Genomic DNA, 22018 nt, shown 5'->3' on the forward strand with positions numbered 1-22018 from the left:
TCCTGGACAGGAACGGCATAACCTATCCCAATTAAAAAATAGGTACCCCTTGTTTTATTCGGCTGATCAGCTTTCATTAAAGCCTAATACTTCAGCTGATGTCAAGGGGATTTCCACGTCACAGTGAGTTCATCAAGTCTAAGAAACAGAACTAAGAAAACGAACATCTGCTCGTTAAGATTTAATTAAAACGGAGAATGCCGTATACGCCTACTTAAATCCTCGAACACTTAACCTGTCGCAATTTTAGAAACAAAAACTAACAAAAAAAAAGGGGTTGGGGAGAAAACTCAAGCAGGGCAGAAATTGAGGAGGAGAAAAAAAAAAAGAAGAAACAGGAATGAAAATCTTATATTTTTCCATCCTAGAGACAGATTGAAAGAATTAAGTCTTCTGTAAATTGCTTTATTGATCAGCAGTCTAGTTCACATGTCTGAATATATACCTGTCTTTTTTTGTTACAATTCTTTTGGCCCCTTCGTTCTTGTTACTATGTTGGTAACGAGAAAGAAAGAAAAATAGTGGATCATGCAGCAGAAGAAAAAAATACCATGGTACGTTATCTGGGGGGTGGGGTAATTTTCTTGCCAATAAATCCTCAACGGCGAAGCAGATTAAGATGCAGTAGTGTTTCCCATTTAACTTCAGCGAAGTCATACTATAGCTACCTACCTAAAGGTATGTAAAGAAAATTTTGTTGTTTGTTTTTTACAATATATAAATACAAACAGCAATAAAACAATCGTCCCTTTCATATGTAATCCCGGTAGAATTATGACACCTCCCAAGCAATAATTAAAGAACTTTAGCACTCCATTAAACAACTGATTAGAACTAATGCAGACTTTTGTCGGTGCAAAACCGAAGGAACTCGTAGTACATTTACTGATGAGTAGAGGTTTGACCGTTTCATTCCTGACACATTTATTCAGTACGCACTTGCAGCAGGCACATAAATTAGAATTAGTCGTGTGTGAAGCACGCGCAAACTATATTGCATTTTTAATTTTGAGGATATGAAGTTGTGTACAGACAGACATCTGTGTCTCTCGAGGTCGCATTATTTTGGAGCGGCATCACTTTTAAGCTAGGGATAATCTACTTATCGCAGAGTAAGAATCGGCTTATTGTCATTATGAAATATTTTAAGATTAAGTAACATGGTTTTAGTTTCTTGGAGTTCATTATTTTATATACATTTGCGGGCGGCTAAATTATAAGAAGAATATTATATTATATGCATAATCAGAAAAAATGTACTCGACCATCCCTTAAGTACATGTACGCGCCATACCTTCAGTGTGATACCACTAGATTGGAATGTTCTTCTAGAATTACTGCTACACATGTACAGTACTACTTTGAATTTACTTTAATATTTCTATTAATCTGAAAAAATAGGTTGGCGATTTTCCCTTATACCACTGTTTTACATTTTACACCAAACAGATTCGAAGTAAAGTAGCAAAACAGCAATTAAGCACATGCTGAAACTGTGTTTTCAAATTAAAAAAAAAAATAAATAAATAAAATTTTGAAAGAAATCAATAGCTGATCCATGAAAAATCACAGTGCATTATATCATCATCATCATCAGCCATTTTCAATCCATTGCAGGATGAAGGCCTCTCCAGCATCTTTCAGTTCCTTCTGTTTTGTGCAATGGCCATCCATTTACTACCCACAAATTCATGAATTTCATCTGTCCATCTCCGTTGTTGTCTTTCAGGTTTTCTCATAGTTCCTCTTGGGTACCATTCTGTTATTTTCTTAGTCCATCTGTCATCATGTCTTCGAACTATGTGTCCTGCCCAACACCATTTTAGTTCTTTAGTTTTGATAAGAATATCCTTTACTTGAGTTTGCTGCCTAATCCATGTGTTTCTCTTCTTATCTAACAGTCTGATTCCCAATATGATTCGTTCCATTCTTCGCTGTGTAGTTCTCAGCTTCTCTTCCATTCTTTTGGTGAATGCCCAAGTTTCACTTCCATAAGTCATGGTGGAGAGTATACATTGGTTCATTATTTTATGTTTCAGACAAATTGGGATATTGCTCCTCAGTATGTGACTATATTTCCTGAATGCTATCCATCCAAAATTTATTCTTCTCTAGACTTCTAGACATTTATCATTATTACAGCTAATGACTTGTCCCAGATAAGTATATGACTCTACCTTTTCAATTACTGCTCCTTCAATCATTATAGCCCTTTCTGTGGCATACTTGTTCATTATTACTTTTGTTTTAGCCATATTCATCTTTAGTCCAAAATCCTTACTAACTCTGCATAACTGATTAAGATTTTCCTCTAATTCTTTGGGATCGTGGCTTATGAGCACAATGTCATTTGCAAATCGTAAATGGTTTTGGCACTCTCCATTCACATTGACTCCTTTCTGCGACCAGTCTAATCTTCTGAAAGCTTCCTCCAGGGCAGCAGTAAACAACTTCGGAGATATTGTGTCTCCTTGTCGAACTCCTTTCTCAATTTTATATTTATTACTGTCTTTGTCTAGTCTAATAAAGGAGGTAGCATTCTCAAATATTTTCTTCAAAATCATAATATATGGGGTATCTATACCTTGTCTTTCCAGCGCCCGAAACATTGTCTTATGCTGTATGGAGTCAAATGCCTTTTCATAATCCACAAATGCCAGGCATAATGGTGTTTTATATTCATTTGCCTTCTCCATTAGCTGTGACATTACGTGAAGGTGATCCCTAGTTGAGAATCCTGTCCTAAAGCCAGCTTGCTCTTTCGGTTGATTCTTATCAAGTATTCTTTCTAATCTGTTAGTAGTGCATTATATACTTCTCCATAAGGCGGGGAATTCAAAAAAGTTTTGTATTCATCCACATGTAGTCGTATTATATAAGGTTGAAACAAACACCACGTATTACTCTTTTTCAACATTGTCACCAGGCAAAATGACACATTTTTGCCACCTCTCAAAATACTTCTGCAAGCCATTTTTGTAGAAATCTGAGTGTCCTTCAAACCACCACTCGGCAGAAAAATCACCGACAGCAGTATTTTCCACGAACTATCCACCAGGGCAGGAAACAAGAAACCCCAGGGTACATAAAATTGAAATTCGTGACAGAATTTTAGCTTTATGAAATTCTACAAAGCCACTCGTCACTGACGGTAATACTAGAAACAGGATACAAATGATGTAAAGGAGCACAAAAACTGGACACGCGATGATTGCAAAGTGTCATATTTTTAGATGAATCATCATTCACACTTTTTCCAACATCAGGGAGAGTTTACGTTTGGCAATGCATAGGAAGCGCATCTCTCTCTCTCTCTCTCTGTGTGTGTGTGTGTGTGTGTGTGTGTGTGTGTGTGTGTGTGTGTGTGTGTGTGTGTGTGTGTGTGTGTGTGTGTGTGTGTGTGTGTGTGTGTGTGTGTGTGTGTGTGTGTGCAAACTATCAAACACGGAGGAGTATCAACAATGGTTTGGCCAGCAATACCTTAGTATTTTTTAGCTCCTATCATCATCTTGAACGGGCGAATTGCTGCCACTAATTACCTTGATATTCTGAGTGACCATGTTCATCCCACGATGCAAACACTGCTTCCCACAAGTGGAGAGCGAGAAGCAGATTTCCTCGGAGATTATCACTCAAGGAGCTTGAAACGTTCCTCCATGAAGGATGGTTCAATATTTATTTGAACCTATTCCAAGGAGAATACAAGTTGTTTTAAAATCAAAGGGTGGCCCGACACCATATATTAGTGCATACCATCAAATCTTAGCACAGGTGTTTCTATTATTTCACCGCCTGTATATGCATATGCATCTATTTTCTTCACCGTGTCCGTTTGTTCGAATGCAACAGAGGGACCCCGAAGATTCGGATTTTAATGAAATTTTATATTTGAGTCTTTTAAAAAATATTATCGAGCCATTCCAAATTTCATTAAAATCGGACCAATAGAAATCTGGCAATTAATATTTCTTTTTTTCCATATAAATTGTACGGAGAAAAGAAATTCATAGATTAAATGTAATTTTAATGCAGTATTGTTAGCTTTAGACAGTCCGTGTACACTTCGCATACATCATTATGTAAGGCTCCTGAACGTCGTGTTGATTGCGAAGAGATACATATACGAAGGGGTTGAAAAGTTTTTATCCCAATATAGAATGTAAAGGTTTTCGTGAAAGACAATATTGCCAATTCGTGCTGTGACTCTTCTTTTGTGTTCATAGAAAATTTCAGATTTATAACTGCATTCTCCTCCTTTACACAGGAAGTTCAAGTGTGAAAGGTGAATGAAGATGACGACTGTTGAGAGAATCAAGCATCGTGAAGTCATTGAGTACCTTAATTTAAATGGAATGTCGCCGAAAGAAATTCATGCAGCAAACGTTAGAGGAATCTTCTCCTTCATGCGCCACTGTCAAAAATCGGGTTGCAGAATTTAAGCGTGGGCAAGACAGTGTTGAAGATGCACCCCTCAGTGGGAGGCATGTTATCGTGTTGACACCTGCAAATGTGGAAAAAAAAAAGAAGAAACAGGAATGAAAATCTTATATTTTTCCATCCTAGAGACCGATTGAAAGAACTAAGTCTTCTGTAAACTGCTTTATTGATCAGCAGTCTAGTTCACATGTCTGAATATATACCTGTCTTTTTTTTTTTGTCCTGTTCGTGCAAGACCGCAGAATAACATTCAACCTCTCCATGAGCGAGCTCACGATATTGCGGTGAATGTTTTAGAAATTAAGGTTTCTACGAGGTGGGTCCCTAAAGCACATTAAAAGCGGGAAAGAATGAGATGTTGTCATGAGACTGTGCAGTATTTTGAAGCTAATGAAGCCCAGTTCTGGGGGAGAAGTATGTTACCATGAAACAAGCATGGGTGCACCACTTCGACGCTGAAACAAAAGAACATTCCAAATAGTGAAAGCTTCCCTCTTCTGGAATGCAGGAGTGATCATGGTTGATTTCCTGGAACGAGGTGCCACTATCAATGCCAAGTATTATTCTAACCTACTGAGACGTTTCCGCGAGGAATCCAAGTTGAAGAGGTGCGAAAATGGTCCAGAGGAGTCATCTTGCATCAATACAACACACCGCGGATCACAGCGTTTGTGACTCAGGAACCACTGCGTGACTGTGGGTTCGAGATATTACAGTATCCGCCCTACTCATCGGGTTTGGCTCCATCAGACTATTTTCTGTTTCCAAATTTCAAAAAGGATTCTGATGGATGCTGTCAACAATTGATTTGAGTCAAAATCTTCTGAGTTTTATTTGAGCGGGTTACGAAAGGTAGTGGATTGTGCAAGACAGTGTGTTGCTTCGGGGGAGGGGGGGTAATACGTTGAAAAATAAATCGGTTTTCACAACTTTTCAGCATTGTTTCTATGATAGGCTAGAAAAGTTTCAATCTTCCCTCGTATATAGAAAAAAAAACAGACTTAAAAATAGAGTATAAGGGGATGAGAGTAATAAATATTATAAGGTTGTAATTAAACTGAATGGCTCAGTTTCGGGGACGTAAAACTATAGAGTTTTACTCAGACTCCCTCATTTATACCTCGAATAAGCACAGCTTCTCCAATAGAGAAGACTATTGTTACCTATTCTCAGTCTCAATCGATACCACCAAAACGACCGTTTCAGGGCTATTTGCCTCTTCATGGTGGGTAGGTACACGGTGATATAACAACTGACAACCCAGTTATGAAGTAAACTCCACAATATGAGAGATGCCAAACGGTATACAACGGTTAAAGACTAAAATAAAATTTAGCCCTAAACTTTATTTTAGTAAAATGAATATGTAAAATAGTTGTGGCTCCCTGTCCTTTCTTTTGGGGGGGCAACTTTGCTCCTACTAACCTTCTTCTTAAGCTTTACTCCAACTTTTACGAGCTTGTAGGTTAAAGAGCATTAAATCCCTACATTGAAATGGCCGTTTGGGTGTGGTATTCCCAGAGAATAAGTAACAATAGTCTTCTCTAATGAGTACGCGTTACTTATTCGAAGTAGCCCAATGACAGGCAACTCCTACAGAACTGATGCATTGTACTAACTTCTATATCTAGTAAATCCGTGTTTTGAGGCTTTAGCCCTAAATTTTATTTTAGTGTTCTATAAAGTTATAATCTTAGGAATTAATTGATAAGAAGATAATCTGCTTTTCACTTTAGTTAATCACAGAAAAAGAAAATCAATTAATTTTAAGAAAACAATAGAATGCGCCTGAAAAGTAATGCACTGTGTACATTACCAACTTGTAATGGAAGTATGTTATGGGATGTTTAGACATTACTTAATAAGAAAATGTTCAATCGATATCAGATTTTCAGCGTATATTTCGTAATTTCGGGAAAGCTTTTAAGATCAGTTAGAGACCCTGGCTCCCTCTTGACTACAGAAATTTATTCCTATAAACGAAGTATATTTCGCGTATTACTCTAGAACGAAAAGTCGGATCGAGGCAAAATTTTCAATCAGTGTTCTTTTGTTGGTCTCCGGAAAATTTTCAGGTGCAGTTATGATTTCACAGCCTTTGGTTCTCCACCCCCCCTCCCTACAAAAATCGGCACATACGAAAGTATATTTTCGCATTAATCGACAAAAAAATTGCAGATTGCTACCAAATTCTGTTGTCCCCTGGAATGGTTCTAAGTTCAATTCCAATTTCATAGCATTCCCTTCCAGTTTCCCATACAGAAATATTACTATAAATTTGAACAGATCTGATTCATTTCAATGTTTGCTTAGAATATTTTAGGAATCTTTGTTAACAAATTTTTATGTCAATGGATTGACTTATATTTTATGAATAATGAATTTTTACTGTTTGCTAACACGTCTGAAATGTAACACACAACGTACGTACATTAACTAACTTGTTTTTTTTTATAAATAAACTTTAAAAAATTGTAAACTTTCTTATTTATTGTTAATTATTACTTTTTAAAAAATACTAGTGTTCTGTAAGAGTTGCATTTGCAAAAGAATCCCGAGGAAGACTCGGGATCTGCAAAAGGATTCCTTGCCCAAATACGAAAAAAAAAAAAAAAAAAAAAAAAAATTTGAAAAGCCCTGTTTTACAGCATATTAATTATTTGAATGTGAACTTATATACCTTTTGTCATCTCTCATATCGATTATCTGATAGTCCATTGGCGAGTTTAATCGCCAATGGACTATCAGGTGCTGCACGGATGGTTCATACACGTCCAATGAGATAGACAATAAGATCTGAAATCCGAATCGCACACCACTATTTTAAACAAGTAGCATATGGGTTATTTAATCATAGCATTAATTTAGTCCCATCGTTTCGTAATGATTCTAAGTCGGGAAAATATTGTTATTTAGTAATAGGCTCTGAACTACTTCAAGCTGTTTTATTTAACGTACACAAAACGAATAGGTCACATTTAAATTACACTTACAGGTGAACGTCGGCTGATGCGAATTTCTGAAAAGAAGCTATCATACGGAGGCGAATTTATAAATTTTCGGATTACATATTATTAGGCAAAATATCTGTACAGCGGGCTTTCAGGACCCTTTTTATCACCTCTTCTGGTCCTAGGTAACATTTATTTAATTTCTTGGGGGGGGGGGGAGGATTTAACCCACTAGGGCAACTGCCTATGGTCAGTCTTTTTGTGTCTCCCCCACCCAAGAAATTAAATAAATGTTATCTACGGCCAGAAGAGATGTTAATAGGGATCCTGAAAGTCTGCTATATGGATATTTTGCCCAAGAATATTTTAACCGAGTGAGTTTCTGGCCTCTATCGACAGCATCGACCATACAAATAAAAAATATACTATTATATTAGGATCACCAGGTAAGTTATTACATATACCCATGTGTATTGTGTCTGTAAATTAAGGGTGTTCTCTGGTCAATTTGCCTATTTTGCTGGAAGAATTCCCCCCGGTTTATGCGGAAAAAAACATACTATCTACGCCTGAAACCGACCAACTCAGCCAGGGAGTGAGGGGAAAAAAAGCCCATAAAAGTTCCTCGCGTCATCGACGGGATTCGAACCAGGGCTTTTCCACTCCACGCGGTAGGAGGAAGAACGGTGACGATACTACTGTGCTATCGCGCAGACAGTATCAACCATACATAGTGTTTATGGTAAGGCACCACCTGTGGTCTCCCACAACTGCGCCATCTGTACTCTTATGAAGTATACAGAACGCTGTAAATGCCAGAAATACGTGTGGCACGTTGTATGTGTATTGTGTTCTGTTGTTTCTCTGGCTTCTTGGTCGCGGGGCCCCTAATGGGACTTTACGTTGCCCGCCACCACTACATCGACCATACATATCGTATTTACATGACGCCAACACGACCTTATACTCACCCTAACGGAACCTCTTCAATTTTCTCTCACGCAGGTGAACTTAATTTGGATGCTGATGCTTTTCATCTTTCATCTTGTAACTAGTTACTGCCAGCAAACACAGTAGTTCAAAAGTAATTTCACAAGCCTGTGCGCCTATAAGTTCGTATATACTGAACTTAATGAAACATCAAATACTGAATAAAAGTAGTCCCGAAGTTTTGGCGACTATCTCTTCTCAAATACATTACTACTTGTCAAGCAGCGTATGTGTATCCCACTAAAAGCTAATGTCATACCAAATCTTAACATGATTAGTAGCAAATACGGTGTATGTCTACGATCTATGTTCGCAGATAACATCACTGAATTATGCAGTTCCTTAAAATTAGACTATGAAAGGATGTGCACAGATAGAACGTATCTAAACGTCATGGTGGCCGAACTGTGTAAAGTGATTACATTTTAATTTAGAAGTAACCAATATGCATCATAAATTGACTAATGTGATGTTTAAAATGCACCTAAATGAAATGTATGCTTTAAAGCGCGATGTATATATTAAATAAAGTATTACGTTAAATATTTAATTATGAACATGCATTTATTTTCAAAGTCACGGTGGAATGAAATGTATAGAGCAATATACAGTAAATGCTTTAAAATCAGTTATCGTCGGGGACTGAGAGGCGCTGGATTTTAAAATTTTACAAGATTTCAGTGAATACTAACACAAACAACTGAACGCATTTACATGTGTAAATACGTATTTATATTGACTAAAAGATAGTACTACGGGCAATTTGTTAAAACACTCCTAGTACTGTTTCAATTTGTTAAATGTAAATAAATCAAAATAAACACAGTCAAAGCAAATGTATTCCGAATATCAACGGATCTTCGGAGAAAAAATAAGTTCTCAATGAAGAGTACGAAAAAAATCAACCATTCTAGTCTGCGTGTTTCCACTTGAAATCACCAGCTTTCTGATGAGGGACCAGTTAGTCCTGAAGGATGCTGTCACAGCAGTTTCATCATGTAAACGAAAGGCTGATTAATCTGTTGGCAAGGCCATCAGTTTTAAAGTAGTGCAATACCAGGGAAATTTGATGCAAAGGGAAGTTTCTTCTATTTCTGTTGATAAAATTAAGGCTATTACACTGCTATGTAGTTTAAATCTTTCTGGCAGCAAAAACAGTTTAAGTGCCAAGACAGCTCTGAAAGCATCTTATAAAGAGAGAAACGTGACCATTTTTTTTTTTTTTTTTGGAAATGATTTTTAAAAAGATAAATGCGATCAAATGCAAGTGCCGTATTGTTTTCTTAATATTCCCAATTTTAAAATTTGGATTTTTCTGTAAAATGTGCTGGATTTTAAAGAATTCCGGATTATAAAGTGCTGGATTGTACACGAGATATTTGAACCTCCCACACCAAACCAATTAGCAACTGAAAACAACACGAACAGAATAACCTAAACCAATCTCCTCCACCGAATCGTAGAAAAAGAAGAATCCAACTAAATCATATTAAGGACACCTTTAACGTTCATAACAATTACGAAAGAAATCCTCATCAAGGCAATAAAAAAATTCCAAAAAGGTTGGTCGTTATAAATACCTCTTTTCAGATCAAAAATCAACATCCTTACATTATTGAGTTATTACTGAACATTCAGTGAAATCATACAATACTCTCCCCGCTTATGGAACAGTTACATAATCAAGCCCATTTTCAAAATTAAGAAACAAAAAAAAAAAAATAAATAAATAAAAATAAAAAATTTGCAAAAGAGCACAGACTAAAAGAAAGTTTTTGAAAAGACGCTTCTTTATGGCAACAAAAAAATTGCAGCGCATATTTCTACAATTTACTCTACCATAATAACACAATCGCAAATACGAACTGAAAATCATTTGCAGCATAATGAAAATCAAAGCTTGCGGCATCCTTATAATGTTGAGGTTATAAATAAATGCATATATGCGCCCGTATATATAAATAATTATATATGCACGTGCATTTGTTCACTTCGGAAAAACGTGTGTCAAATAATTCGATCGGCTGTTTGATGAGCAGTAAAATTTATAAAATTAAGTACTTTTTTTTAGAATTGAAAATGGCTGTGGTTGGTCGGTTAACAGGGAAAAAATAATAAAACTTTTAACCATATACTGTATTAATAAATACACACATTTTATCTACCAAGAGAAACATAAGCTTATGTACGAGATTTGGAACAAGATACAGTACTATACATCAGTGCCGTCTTTTCCACTGTGCTCAGGTCCTACGAAAAACAGGGATCCAAAAACTATAACTTAAACAGAATTCAACGATTTTATTCCAACAATTAAATTCTACAACCTCATTTTTAAACACAGATTTCTAAGATAAATTCTTCGGCTTTTCCGTTAGCAAATTCATTAAAATGTCATCAAAGTTTGTACTGTGAATAACATAGCTCTGAAATAACTTCAAACAAAAAATTAAAGAAATGCTTTCGAATTTCTTTATAAATAACAACAACAACAAAAATAATAATAAAAAAATAAATAGATTTAATGTAAGAGTATTTTAATATGTTCTATATAATGTAGTGAAGTCTTGGAATGGAGAGTACTAGGCATATGAATACCAAACGAAGAGCACCTTGGCAAAGCCCATGAACACCAAAAGACGGTCTAGCTAAACACCATATTTTTGAGAGGCATAAATCCATTTACCTAGCTTATACCCATACTACTATATAAGAATTTCGATGAACAAACTGGTGGATAACAATAATAAGAAGTCAATTAATATATCAACAAAATCCTTAAAACTGTTTTTCTTAAAAAATACTTGATAAGTCACGCATCTTGTTCCTATATTTGAAATAGTACGTGACAGTCGGAAACTATAACATGAAACACTTTTGATTAATTAAATGATAAATATATTATAAAGGCTAGAGAAAATAACCTGCCAAAATCATTTAATTATAATAAAGTCAATAAAAACTACCTTGCATCTTTGAGCCTCTTCAATTCGCTCATCTCAAGCTCGAACCTGAGTTTGTTGATATCGCACAGTAAGGCATCCCTCTCCTGTTTTAGAGCCGCAACTTCGTTTTCCAGCTCTTCAATTCGAATAAATTGTCTTTTAATAAGCTTATCCTTTTCCTCGATAGTTCTCTTAAAATCCTCCACACGCTCGCTATCATCTTTCTCGTAGTTCCCGAAGTTATCCATCGTTTCCAGATCTCCAGCACTTCACGTCTGCCCTTCTTCTCTCATACTGAGCGCCATTGTACCAGTTTAAATCAATTGAATGGGCCTTAGAAGTTAATTTTAGTTTCGTACATCTGCATACATTAAATTTTCAAATTATGTAAAATAAAATTGACCTAATGGAGCTTACATTTCGAAATAATTTCATTTTTAAGTAAGTCTAAATTCTCTTTTATATACGATATTAATACTAATATTTTGTTGTTCATCCGGTTTGAGGGTATGAGTGCTACCGCTATGGAAGAAGACGTGTTAAATTGTGATGTCACGTGAAAGTTGAGGGTGTATATTTTATACCTACAGTTTGTAAATGTTGTGTTTCTATTATATTTATGAAGTATAAGCATGCTAATTATAAATTATTACGTAAGTAAGCACTCTTACTTAGTGTTTATACGAAATCTAATTATTCATATGAATTAATAGTTATTGTAATGTGTCGATGTTATAGTTATGAAATTCGGATGAGTTTTAATTAAAAATCATGCTGACAGTTTGTATAAGCTTATGTTTAATTTCTTTGCACCATGTTTTTACGCTTGGCATACGTGTGCATGGTTGGGGGCGATGGGGGTAATGATATTTCCAAGCAATACTGTGTATTGCCATATATATAAAAGGTAAATGCTAAGTTTATTGTCATTTATACTTGTAGAGTGAGTGGATATAGGATTAATAAGATTAGAGAATTAGCAAACAGTTAAGAATAAAATAATCTTCCATTATAAGTATTATTGTAGCAGATTGTAAATATTTTGATCGGAATGTAACATCAGTTCTTCCACACATCAGCTTGAGCAGAAATTAGAAAGTTAAATTATTTCCTTTTTCCTGTACAAATTACATTATTATAATGACTGCAGTGTCATTTATTACATTACAGCAGGAATTGGCTTCTGTTCCAGAGAAAATAATACAGCCACATGTTAAAGAAATAATGCACGATCATCCAGACTGGAATGAATTTGAATTTATACTGCAGTCACAGCATGGATTTTTTAAGGGGTGGCCTTGCCTGACAATTCCGATTTGGATACTGTGACAGTGACAATGGAACTAGATACAAAAATAATTTTGACATCATATACTTAGATTTCATTAAAGCTTTTGATATTGTTGTGCATAAAAGACTACTGTACAAACTGGAGCAGTGTGGCATTAAGGGCAAGTTAGTTCTCTGGATAAGCAGATTGTTGAGTGGGAGAAGACAGAGTAGTAGTAGTGGCATGTGATGCAAGAAAGCAAGCGTATGAGCTTATGCAGCATCAGCCAAAAAAAAAAAAAAAAATCACACCATTCCCTCCAAATGCCTGTCCAGTTCCTCCTTAAATTTATTTAACCTATCAACTTCCATTACGACAGAAGGAAGTTTGTTCCAGCAATTAACCACCAGCTGGCTAAAGGAAAATTTCCTCACATCTATTCTACATCTGTCTTTTCTTAATTTGAATTTATGCCACCTTAGGTTTGTAATCTGAACAAGGGGAAGGATCTCATCAGAATTCAGCATACTCAACCCATTCAAAGCCTTATACACCTCAATCAGATCACCGCGCAGGTGACTTGTCTCCAGCCACTGCAATTTGCAGAACTTAAGCCTCTTTTGGTAAGAGGATCCCTTCATTCCCCTCACCAATCTTGTTGTACAGAGAAGGGCAACAAGATTGGTGAGGATCCCTTCATTAACCTCACCAATCTTGTTGCCCTTCTCTGTACACGTTCAAGCAAATCTACATTCTTCTAAAATGAGGCCTCCAGACCTGTATGCAGTACTCAAGGCGTGGCCTGACCATTGCCTTATACAGAGGGACAATCACCTCCTTTTCCCTGCTAGCAAAATTCCTATATATCATTGACAAAACCCCATGACCTGCCCTGGCAGCCTGTCTGCATTGCTCAGAAAACTTCATATCTGACTGCACAATTACTCCCGGGTCCTTTTCATTTTCTACCACCTTAAGTGTAGTACCACACAGTTGGTACGTTTCTCTGGGGTTACTTCTATCCATATGTAGTACTTTGCATTTGTTAAGGTTAAACTTCAGTTGCCACTTCTTAGCCCATCTGCCCAAATTTTCTAGATCCTGTTGCAGTAGCACACTGCCATTACTGTCATTAACAACCCTGCCAACCTTTCTATCATCTGCAAACTTCGACACTAAGCCTGATATACCTTCATCAATATCATTGATAAATATACAAAACAACAGTGGACCCAACACCGAACCATGTGGGACTCCACTAATAACATTAGTCCACGAATAGCAGCACCCATTGATTACCGCCCTCTGTCTTCTCCCACTCAACCATCCTTTTATCCATTGTAGCAACTTACCCTTAATATCATTCTTCTCCAATTTGTACAATAGTCTTCCATGCACAACAGTGTCAAAAGCTTTCCCTGAAATCCAAATATATGATATCAAAATTATTTTTTGTATCCAGTTCCTTTGTAACCACATCATAATATCCTATCAAATTTGTCAGACAAGACTTTCCCTTAACAAACCCATGCTGTGTCTGAATTATTGCTGCAGTCTTGTCTAGATGATCCTGCAATGCATCTTTAACCAGTGACTCCATTATTTTACCTGGAACAGAAGTTAAACTAACTGGTCTGTAATTACTTGTCACCTTTTGAACCCCCCTTTGTGAATTGGGGATACATTTGCACATCTCCAGTCAGTGGGGACCTCCCCTGATTCCAAGGATGCTCTCATAATTAATGCTAAGGGTTTGCTTAGTTGCTTTGCCGCCTCCTTTAATATAACTGGATAGATCCCATCCACCACAGGTGTCTTTCTTATGTTTAACTTCAACAATTTCTCCTCTACTTTGCTCTCAGTTATTACAAAATCATTAAGCACCCTACTACAATTTGATAACCTTCTACCATTTTCAAACCTTAATAACCCCTCATGTTGAGATTGAGAAATGGCTTTCTCTCACTCTGACACCTATATGACAGTTTTAGAAGTTAGGCAAAACATTTATTAATATTCCATAAGTTAATACTTTATTACCTCATTAAGAGTAACTGAGCTTGAAAATGAAACATGTTTCTCTTGTAACTCGTAATAGAAATAGTACAGCCTCAGTGGCTTTTGCACCACTAACTCTAAACAACAAGAGTAGTGTACCAAGAAAACTGAAAATAATATCACTGTATCGCTGAAAAGGTACTTTGTATCAAAGTAATTGTTGTCTTGTGATATGACTTATTCATTGATGCAAGTCATGCTAAGATGAGCATTTCAACAATTGTGAACTTATGTAAAAAAGATTTTTAACTTATAAAGAAATTTAATGCAAAATAAATGAATAGCAGAACTTCAAGAAACCTTAACTTATCAAGAAGACATTTTCAGTTTATATTCTTGTTCTTAATGATTTTTTATTTACTAATATAATGTGATAGAGTTTTGAATCCTTTTGTGGTTAGAAAAATATATGTATGGAATGTAGTGAGTTGCTGCAATTTAATTTTAAACTGATCACTCCTTACTTTGGATTTCTGATCTTTTTGCTGAACTTGATTATTTATTTCTGCTACAATATATATTTCCCAACACACACACACATGCACACAGCAGTGATTACTGAATTATGACTACCTTCTTAATATGGCGTTAGGCCATCGTTCACACAGACAACAGCTGCTATTCTCTTAGGCATTGACTCCTAGATGTCCGAAGACATCTGTAGGGAACTGCAGCCATGCTGCCTTGCAAGGCTCTCCACATTGCCAGAATAGATGGTGGTTGCTTGATTTTATGCCTCATTTCCCATTCCAAAACGTTGCACGTGTTCAATTGAATTCAGGTCAGGCAAATTTGGAGGACAATCAAGATGGGTGATATCTTCATGTACCATTCATGCACAGTACAGTCCTGATGAGACAGTGCATTATTATCTTGAAAGATCCCATTTTTCTGAAAAAAAAGGAACATGGAATGGAGCGCATGATCTCCTAACAGATGCGAGTAGATCTAGGGGTAGAATTTTTCTCAGCCTGGTCTGTGCTTGTTAACAGGAGAGACTGCTTCTACAGGGATGGGATACACTTAAATGGAAAGGGTGCAAGAATATTTGCTGATGCTATTGAGGCAGAGTTAGGTGGATCGGAAAACTGCTAACTTGGAGGGGGGGATACACAGACTAAAAGATTAACAGTGGCCGTACGTGGAGGTAAAAGTGATTCTTGCACTGCTTCTATTGGAATGAGCAGTAGCCTGGAAACCAAGTTTCTGGAGATTTCCAGTACAGCTGGAAGTCATAGTGAAACAAGTAAATACATGGGCTGTGTTAGGGTAACTAGGAGTAGAAACAGGTGCATGTGTATTGCATGTACACCAATGCTAGGAGTATAGTTAATAAATTTGATGAGCTTGAAGTGCTAGTTAAGACATCAAAGGCAGATATTGTTGTGATATCAGAGACATGGTGTCACACAGACATAAACGTTTAGTGCAGAATTGGAATCTTGGGAGTACAATGTGTACAGAAAGGATAGACAGGACAGGAAGGTAAGAGGAGTTATGCTGTTAGTTAAGAAACACACAAAATCTAAGGAAGTGCATGCAATTGATGTTGGTGGACAGTGCAATGTTGAGTGTGTTTGATGTGACATAAGCACTGGGAAAAGAAAAATGAGAGTAGGTGTGTGTTATAGGCTTAATGAATCTGATGAGTATAATGAGCAATTGTGCAGAGAAATAGTGGGCCATAAATCAGTGTGTCTTATAATGGGGGATTTTAATTTCCCAGAGATTAACTGGAATTTATGGGTTGGTCACTCGCACACTAGCAAGGCTTTTCTGGATTTATTGGATGATTGTTTTCTACATCAGAATGTTCAGGAGGCAACTAGAGGGAGAAATACTCTTAATCTGATTATTAGTAGTGATTTTTCATACTTTAAGAATCTGCAGATAAAGGAACCACTAGGTGGCAGTGTGCTGAAGTGCGTTTTACTCAAATAGGTAACTACCATCAGGGATAAACGGAAGGGTTTTTGCATTCGTAAAGGTGACTACGGTGGTCTGAGACAGTATATAAATTCTATAAGGTGGGACCAACTGATGATGTTACCAACAGCAAATTCAAATTAGGAAGCTTTCAAATAAATAATCTTGGAAGCTACTAGGCATTTCATTCCAACTAAAAAATATTGTTCAAGATTTAGGCCTAAATGGATGTCAGATGAACTAATTAGAAATGTGACAGGGAACAAAAATGCATGGGATACATATTAGTGTTAGCATTAATAGAGACATATGATGCAAGAAAGCAGGCTTATGCAGCATCAACCAAAACAAAAAAAAAACAAAAAAAAAAAAAAACTTCCACTTCACCCCTCCGTTCGTTCGAAATACGTGTCCAGCTGAGCCTTAAATTTATTTAGGCTATCAACTTCCACAACAAGGGATGGAAGTCTGTTCCACATAACCAACTACCCGCTGGCTAAAGGCAAATTTCCGCACATCTATCCTACATCTGTCTTTCCTCAATTTGAATTTATGCCCTCTCAGGTGATTATTCTGAGCGAGAGGAAGAATCCCATCAGCATTGAGCATGCTCAAACCATTCAAGGCTTTTTACACCTCTATCAGATCACTTCGCTGGTGCCTAATCTCCAGACACTGAAATTTGCAAAACTTAAGCCTTTCTTCGTAAGAGCAACCCTTTGTTCCATTCACTAATCTTGTTGCCCTTCTCTGTACTCATTCCAGCAGCTCTACATCCTACTTTAAATGAGGCTTCCAGACCTGTATACAGTACTCAAGATGTGGCCTGACCATTGCCTTATACAAGGGAATAATCGCCTCCTTATCCCTGCTAGAAAAATTCCTGTATATCATTGACAAGACACCATGAGCTGCCGACCGGGCAAGCCGAGTGGGTCAAGTACCTGCCCGGCAACCCAAAGGTCGCGGGTTCGATTCCCGCCTCGGGCTTGGATCAAAGTACTGCAAAAACCTTGGGAGGTGCAATATGGCCACAGAAGCCGATGCGCCAACAACTACCAAATCAAAAAAAAACACCATGAACTACTCTTGCAGCCCGTCTGCACTGCTCAGAGAACTTCATATCTGCCTGCACAATTACCCACAGGTCCCTTCCATTCTCTACCACTGTCAGTCTAATACCACAGAGTTGATACGTTGCTTTGGGGTTGCTGTTTCCCATATGTAGTACTGTACATTTGTCAATATTAAACTTCATTTGCCACCTCTCAGCCCATCTGCTCAATATTTTCAGATCCTGTTGCAGCAGCATAGCGTCAGTGGTGTCCTTAACAACCCTGCCAACCTTTGTATCGTCTGCAAACTTGGACATTAAGCTTGATATACCATCATCAATATTATTTATAAATACAGAAAACAATAATGGACCCAACACTGAACCCTGAGGGACTCCACTAATAACATTAGTCCACGATGAGCAGTGTCCATTGATTAACCACTCTCTGTCTTCTCCCTCTCAACCATCTCTTTATCCATAGCAGCAATTTGCCTCCAATGCCACACTGCTCCAATTTGTGCAGCAGTCTTCCATGTGCAACAGTATCAAAAGCCTTTCTAAGATCCAAGTATATAATGTCAAAGTTATTCCCTGCATCCAGCTCTTTTGTGACTGCATCATAGTATCCAATCAAATTGGTCAGGCAAGACTTCCCCTTAAGAAAACCATGCTGTGTCCGAGCTATAACTGAAGTCTTGTCTAGATAATCCTGCAGTGCTTCTTTAACCAGCGCCTCCATTAATTTTCCTGGAACAGACGTTAAACTCACAGGTCTGTAATTACTTGTCAGCCTTTGATCCTCCTTTGTGAATTGGGGTCACATTTGCACATCTCCAGTCTATGGGTACCTCCCCTGAGTCCAAGGAAGCTCTCATAATTATGGCTAAGGGTTTGCTTACTTTCTTTGCTGCCTCCTTTAATATAACTGGATAGATCCCATCCACCCCAGGTGCCTTCCTTGTGTTTATCTTCAACAATTTCTCCTCCACTTTTCTCTCAGTTATTACAAGATTATCTAGCTTACTGCAGAGTTGAATACACCTCTGGCATTCCCCTCACTGAATAACTCCTCGTGTGTGAATGTCGATGCAAAATATTCATTTAGTTTGTTAAACCTGAGCAGGATCATCAACAGTTGAACCATCGATATCAAGTGGACCAATCTGATTCATCCCCTTCCTTCTAGAGTTTACATAAGTAAAGAATTCTGTTTTTCTTTGCATCCTTTGCCAAAGGTTTCTCATAATCTGCCTTTGCCTGTCTAACCTCCTTTGTGACTTGGTTGCAGACCAGCTTATATCTATCATAGGCTTCTGTGTCAGGTGTTAATTTTTATGTGTCCCATGCATTTTTCTTCTCTCCCATGTGTCTCATTAGTTCATCTGACATCTATTTAGGCCTAAACCTTGAACGATATTTCTTAGTTGGTATGTAAAGCCTAGTAGCTTGCAAGATAAGTTCTTTGAATGCTTCCCAATTTGAATTTGCTGTTGGTAACATCATCAGTTGGTCCCGCTGTATAGAACAAGTGGGAAGGAGGAGCAGTGCGTAGCACACGCTTCTTGATTAGACCGTGGTTTGAGCCTGTCGCTACCAAATACGGAGGATGCGGAGAGGTCAGGGAATGACCACCGCATATTCCCAGAGCAATATGGCCTTAGTTGCTAATGCTCCTAAAAACCAAATAACAAACAAACAACCACTGTATAGAATTTAGGCAGGCAGATTACGAGAAATCTTTGGCAAAGGATGCAAAGAAAAACAGCAAAGAGTTCTTTACTTATGTAAACACTAGAAGGAAGCGGATGAATCAGATTGGTCTGCTTGATATCGATGGTTCAACTGTTGATGATCCTGCTCAGGTAGCTAACAAATTAAATGAATATTTTGTATCTACATTCACACATGAGGAGTTATTCAGGGAGGGGAATGCCAAAGGTGTATTCAACTCTGGCAGTAAGCTAGATAATCTTGTAATAACTGAGTGTAAAGTGGAGGAGAAATTGTTGAAGTTAAACATAAGAAAGGCACCTGGGGGTAGATGGAATCTATCCAGTTATATTAAAGGAGGCAGCAAAGGAAGTAAGCAAACCCTTAGTCATAATTATGAGAGCTTGCTTGGACTCAGGGAAGATACCCATGAACTGGAAAGTGCAAATGTGACACCAATCCACAAAGGAGCGTCAAATGGAGACAGGAGATTACAGACCTGTTAGTTTAACTTCTGTTCCAGGGAAATTAATGGAGTCTCTGATTAAAGAAGCATTGCAGGTTCATCTAGACAAGACTTCAGTTATAACTTGGACTCAGTATAGTTTTGTTAAGGGGAATTGTTGTGTGACCAATCTGATTGGATACTATGATGTAGTCACAAAGGATAATTTTGCAAAGAATAATTTTGATATCATATATTTGGATCTTAGAAAGGCTTTTGATACTATTGCACATGGAAGACTGATGCACAAATTGTAGGAGTGTGGCATTGAAGGCAAATTGCTGCTATGGATAAAGGGTTGAGTGAGAGAAGACAGTCTTCTCTCACTCAACCATCAATCATCAATGGACACAATGCTCTTCGTGGACTAATGTTATTAGTAGGGTCCCCCGTGGTTCAGTGTTGGGTCACTTGTTGTTTTCTGTATTCATTAATGATATTGATGATAGTATATCAGGCTTATTGTCCAAGTTTGCAAATGATACATAAGCGAGGAAGGTTGTTAATGACACTAATGATAGTAAGCTGCTGCAACCTGATCTAGAAAAGTTGAGAAAATGGGCTGAGAGGTGGCAACTGAAGTTTATCATTGACAAATATAAAATACTGCATATGGGAAGCAGTAACCCCAGAGTAACGTATCAAATGTTCTGTAATACACTGACAGTGGTAGAGAGTGAAAAGAACCTGGGAATAATTGTGCAGGCAGATATGAAGTTTTATGAGCAGTGCAGATGGTCTGCAAGAGTAGCTCATGGTGTCTTGTCAATGATATACAGGGATTTTCCTAGCAGGGATAAGGAGGTGATTATCCACTTGTATAAGGCAATGGTCTGGCCACACCTTGAGTACTGTATACATGTCTGGAGGCCTCATTTTAAGAAGGATGTAGAGCTTTTGAACGAGTACAGAGAAGGGCAACAAGATTAGTGAATGGAACAAAGGGTTGCTCTTACGAAGAAACTCTTAAATTTTGCAAATTACAGTGTCTGGAGACTTTGGCACCTGCGAGGTGATCTGATTGAGGTGTATAAAGCCTTGAATGGTTTGAGCATGCTCAAGGCTGATGGGATTCTTCCTCTTGCTCAGAATAAATGAGAGGGCATAAATTCAAATTGAGGAAAGAGTTGCAGGATAGATGTGCAGAAGTTTGCCTTTAGCCAGTAGGTGGTTGATTGCTGGAACAAACTTCCATCTGTCATTGTAGAAGTTGATAGCTTAAACAGATTCAAGGCAGAACTAGACAAACATTTGAAGCGAGTGGGTTAGTGAAATGGGAAGGGGGTGTGTGTTTTTTTTTTTTTTTGGCTGATGTTATATAAGCTTGCTTTCTTGTATCATCTGTCCTTGCTAATGCTAATCTCACAAGTGAAATGTTGGCCCATATGCACCAGGGGCCCTAGATTTTGGCAGCAAAAAATTCCTCATATTAAGCAAGTTTGACACCACGGATTTGTTTTGCTTGTGCCACACATGGTCTCCGCTGGTGTGTTGCACCTGGTATTTGGACTTATCCAACCAGCACACTCATTTACTGTTCTCTAGTGGTGTTGACACCACAGCATTTGCTATCATCGATGACAGTGGCAAGGAAAAGGTGTCTCTTGAGCCATCTACCGTGGAATCTCCTACATCTGAATGTCCAGCTCATCATTATTTGGGTCATTGTTCTTGGATTCTTCATATGAATTGTGATGACAATGCACTGCACCTTTCACTTAAGACGAACATCTGCATTATGTAATCCTTTACAGTTCTGTCAGAAGGTGGTTTGACCCACTGAACACCATTTTTTGTACACCTTCACCACAATGGGCCATGAACAATCGACAAGGTGTGCCGTTTCTGATATGGAAGTGCCCAGCCCATGTGCTCCCATAATAATGCCCTTTTGAAACTCCGTGATATTTTTACAATGTCCCAACTGCTACTTTATCACTTTGATTTGCATGACCAGATACAAATTACCATTGCTATAGCATGCAAAGCTGTTTGGCTTTTTATACTGCGAGCAGAGCAATGTGTCATAGTCCACTATGGATGAGATGGTCATAATTCAGCAATCACTGTGTTTTTTTTTATATCCAAGTAATAACTTGGATAATTTTTTATATAGTGATGATAATTCTCATTGAAACTAGAAATGAAATGGTTTTATAAAGAAAAAGT

At 37.5% G+C, this 22018-nt stretch overlaps 2 protein-coding genes across 3 annotated transcripts in view; one reads left to right on the forward strand and one right to left on the reverse strand.

Moving 5' to 3' along the window:
• The window catches only part of LOC150086802 (IQ motif and SEC7 domain-containing protein 1-like), an 829530-nt gene extending 817918 nt beyond the window's left edge, over nucleotides 1-11612 (reverse strand). Inside the window, exon 1 of the mRNA XM_090372763.1 lies at nucleotides 11345-11612. Within this exon, the coding sequence (XP_090228889.1) occupies nucleotides 11345-11571 (227 nt within the window). The 5' untranslated portion in view covers nucleotides 11572-11612. The remainder of the gene's footprint in view (nucleotides 1-11344) is intronic.
• Nucleotides 11613-11861: 249 nt separating this feature from the next.
• Nucleotides 11862-22018, forward strand: part of wash (WASH complex subunit washout) — a 93028-nt gene continuing 82871 nt past the window's right edge. The window contains exon 1 of one of the 2 annotated variants that reach the window (XM_090371584.1): nucleotides 11862-11976. The gene's annotated coding sequence lies outside the window, so the exon portion shown is untranslated. Of the gene's footprint in view, nucleotides 11977-12114; nucleotides 12231-22018 lie in introns of those variants that run through there. The other variant, XM_090371585.1, reaches the window with a different exon arrangement.

Source organism: Mastigoproctus giganteus, chromosome 4 (genome assembly GCF_048544385.1).
Source record: "Mastigoproctus giganteus isolate SK-2022 chromosome 4, ASM4854438v1, whole genome shotgun sequence".
Classification (NCBI taxonomy): Eukaryota; Metazoa; Arthropoda; class Arachnida; order Uropygi; family Thelyphonidae; genus Mastigoproctus; species Mastigoproctus giganteus.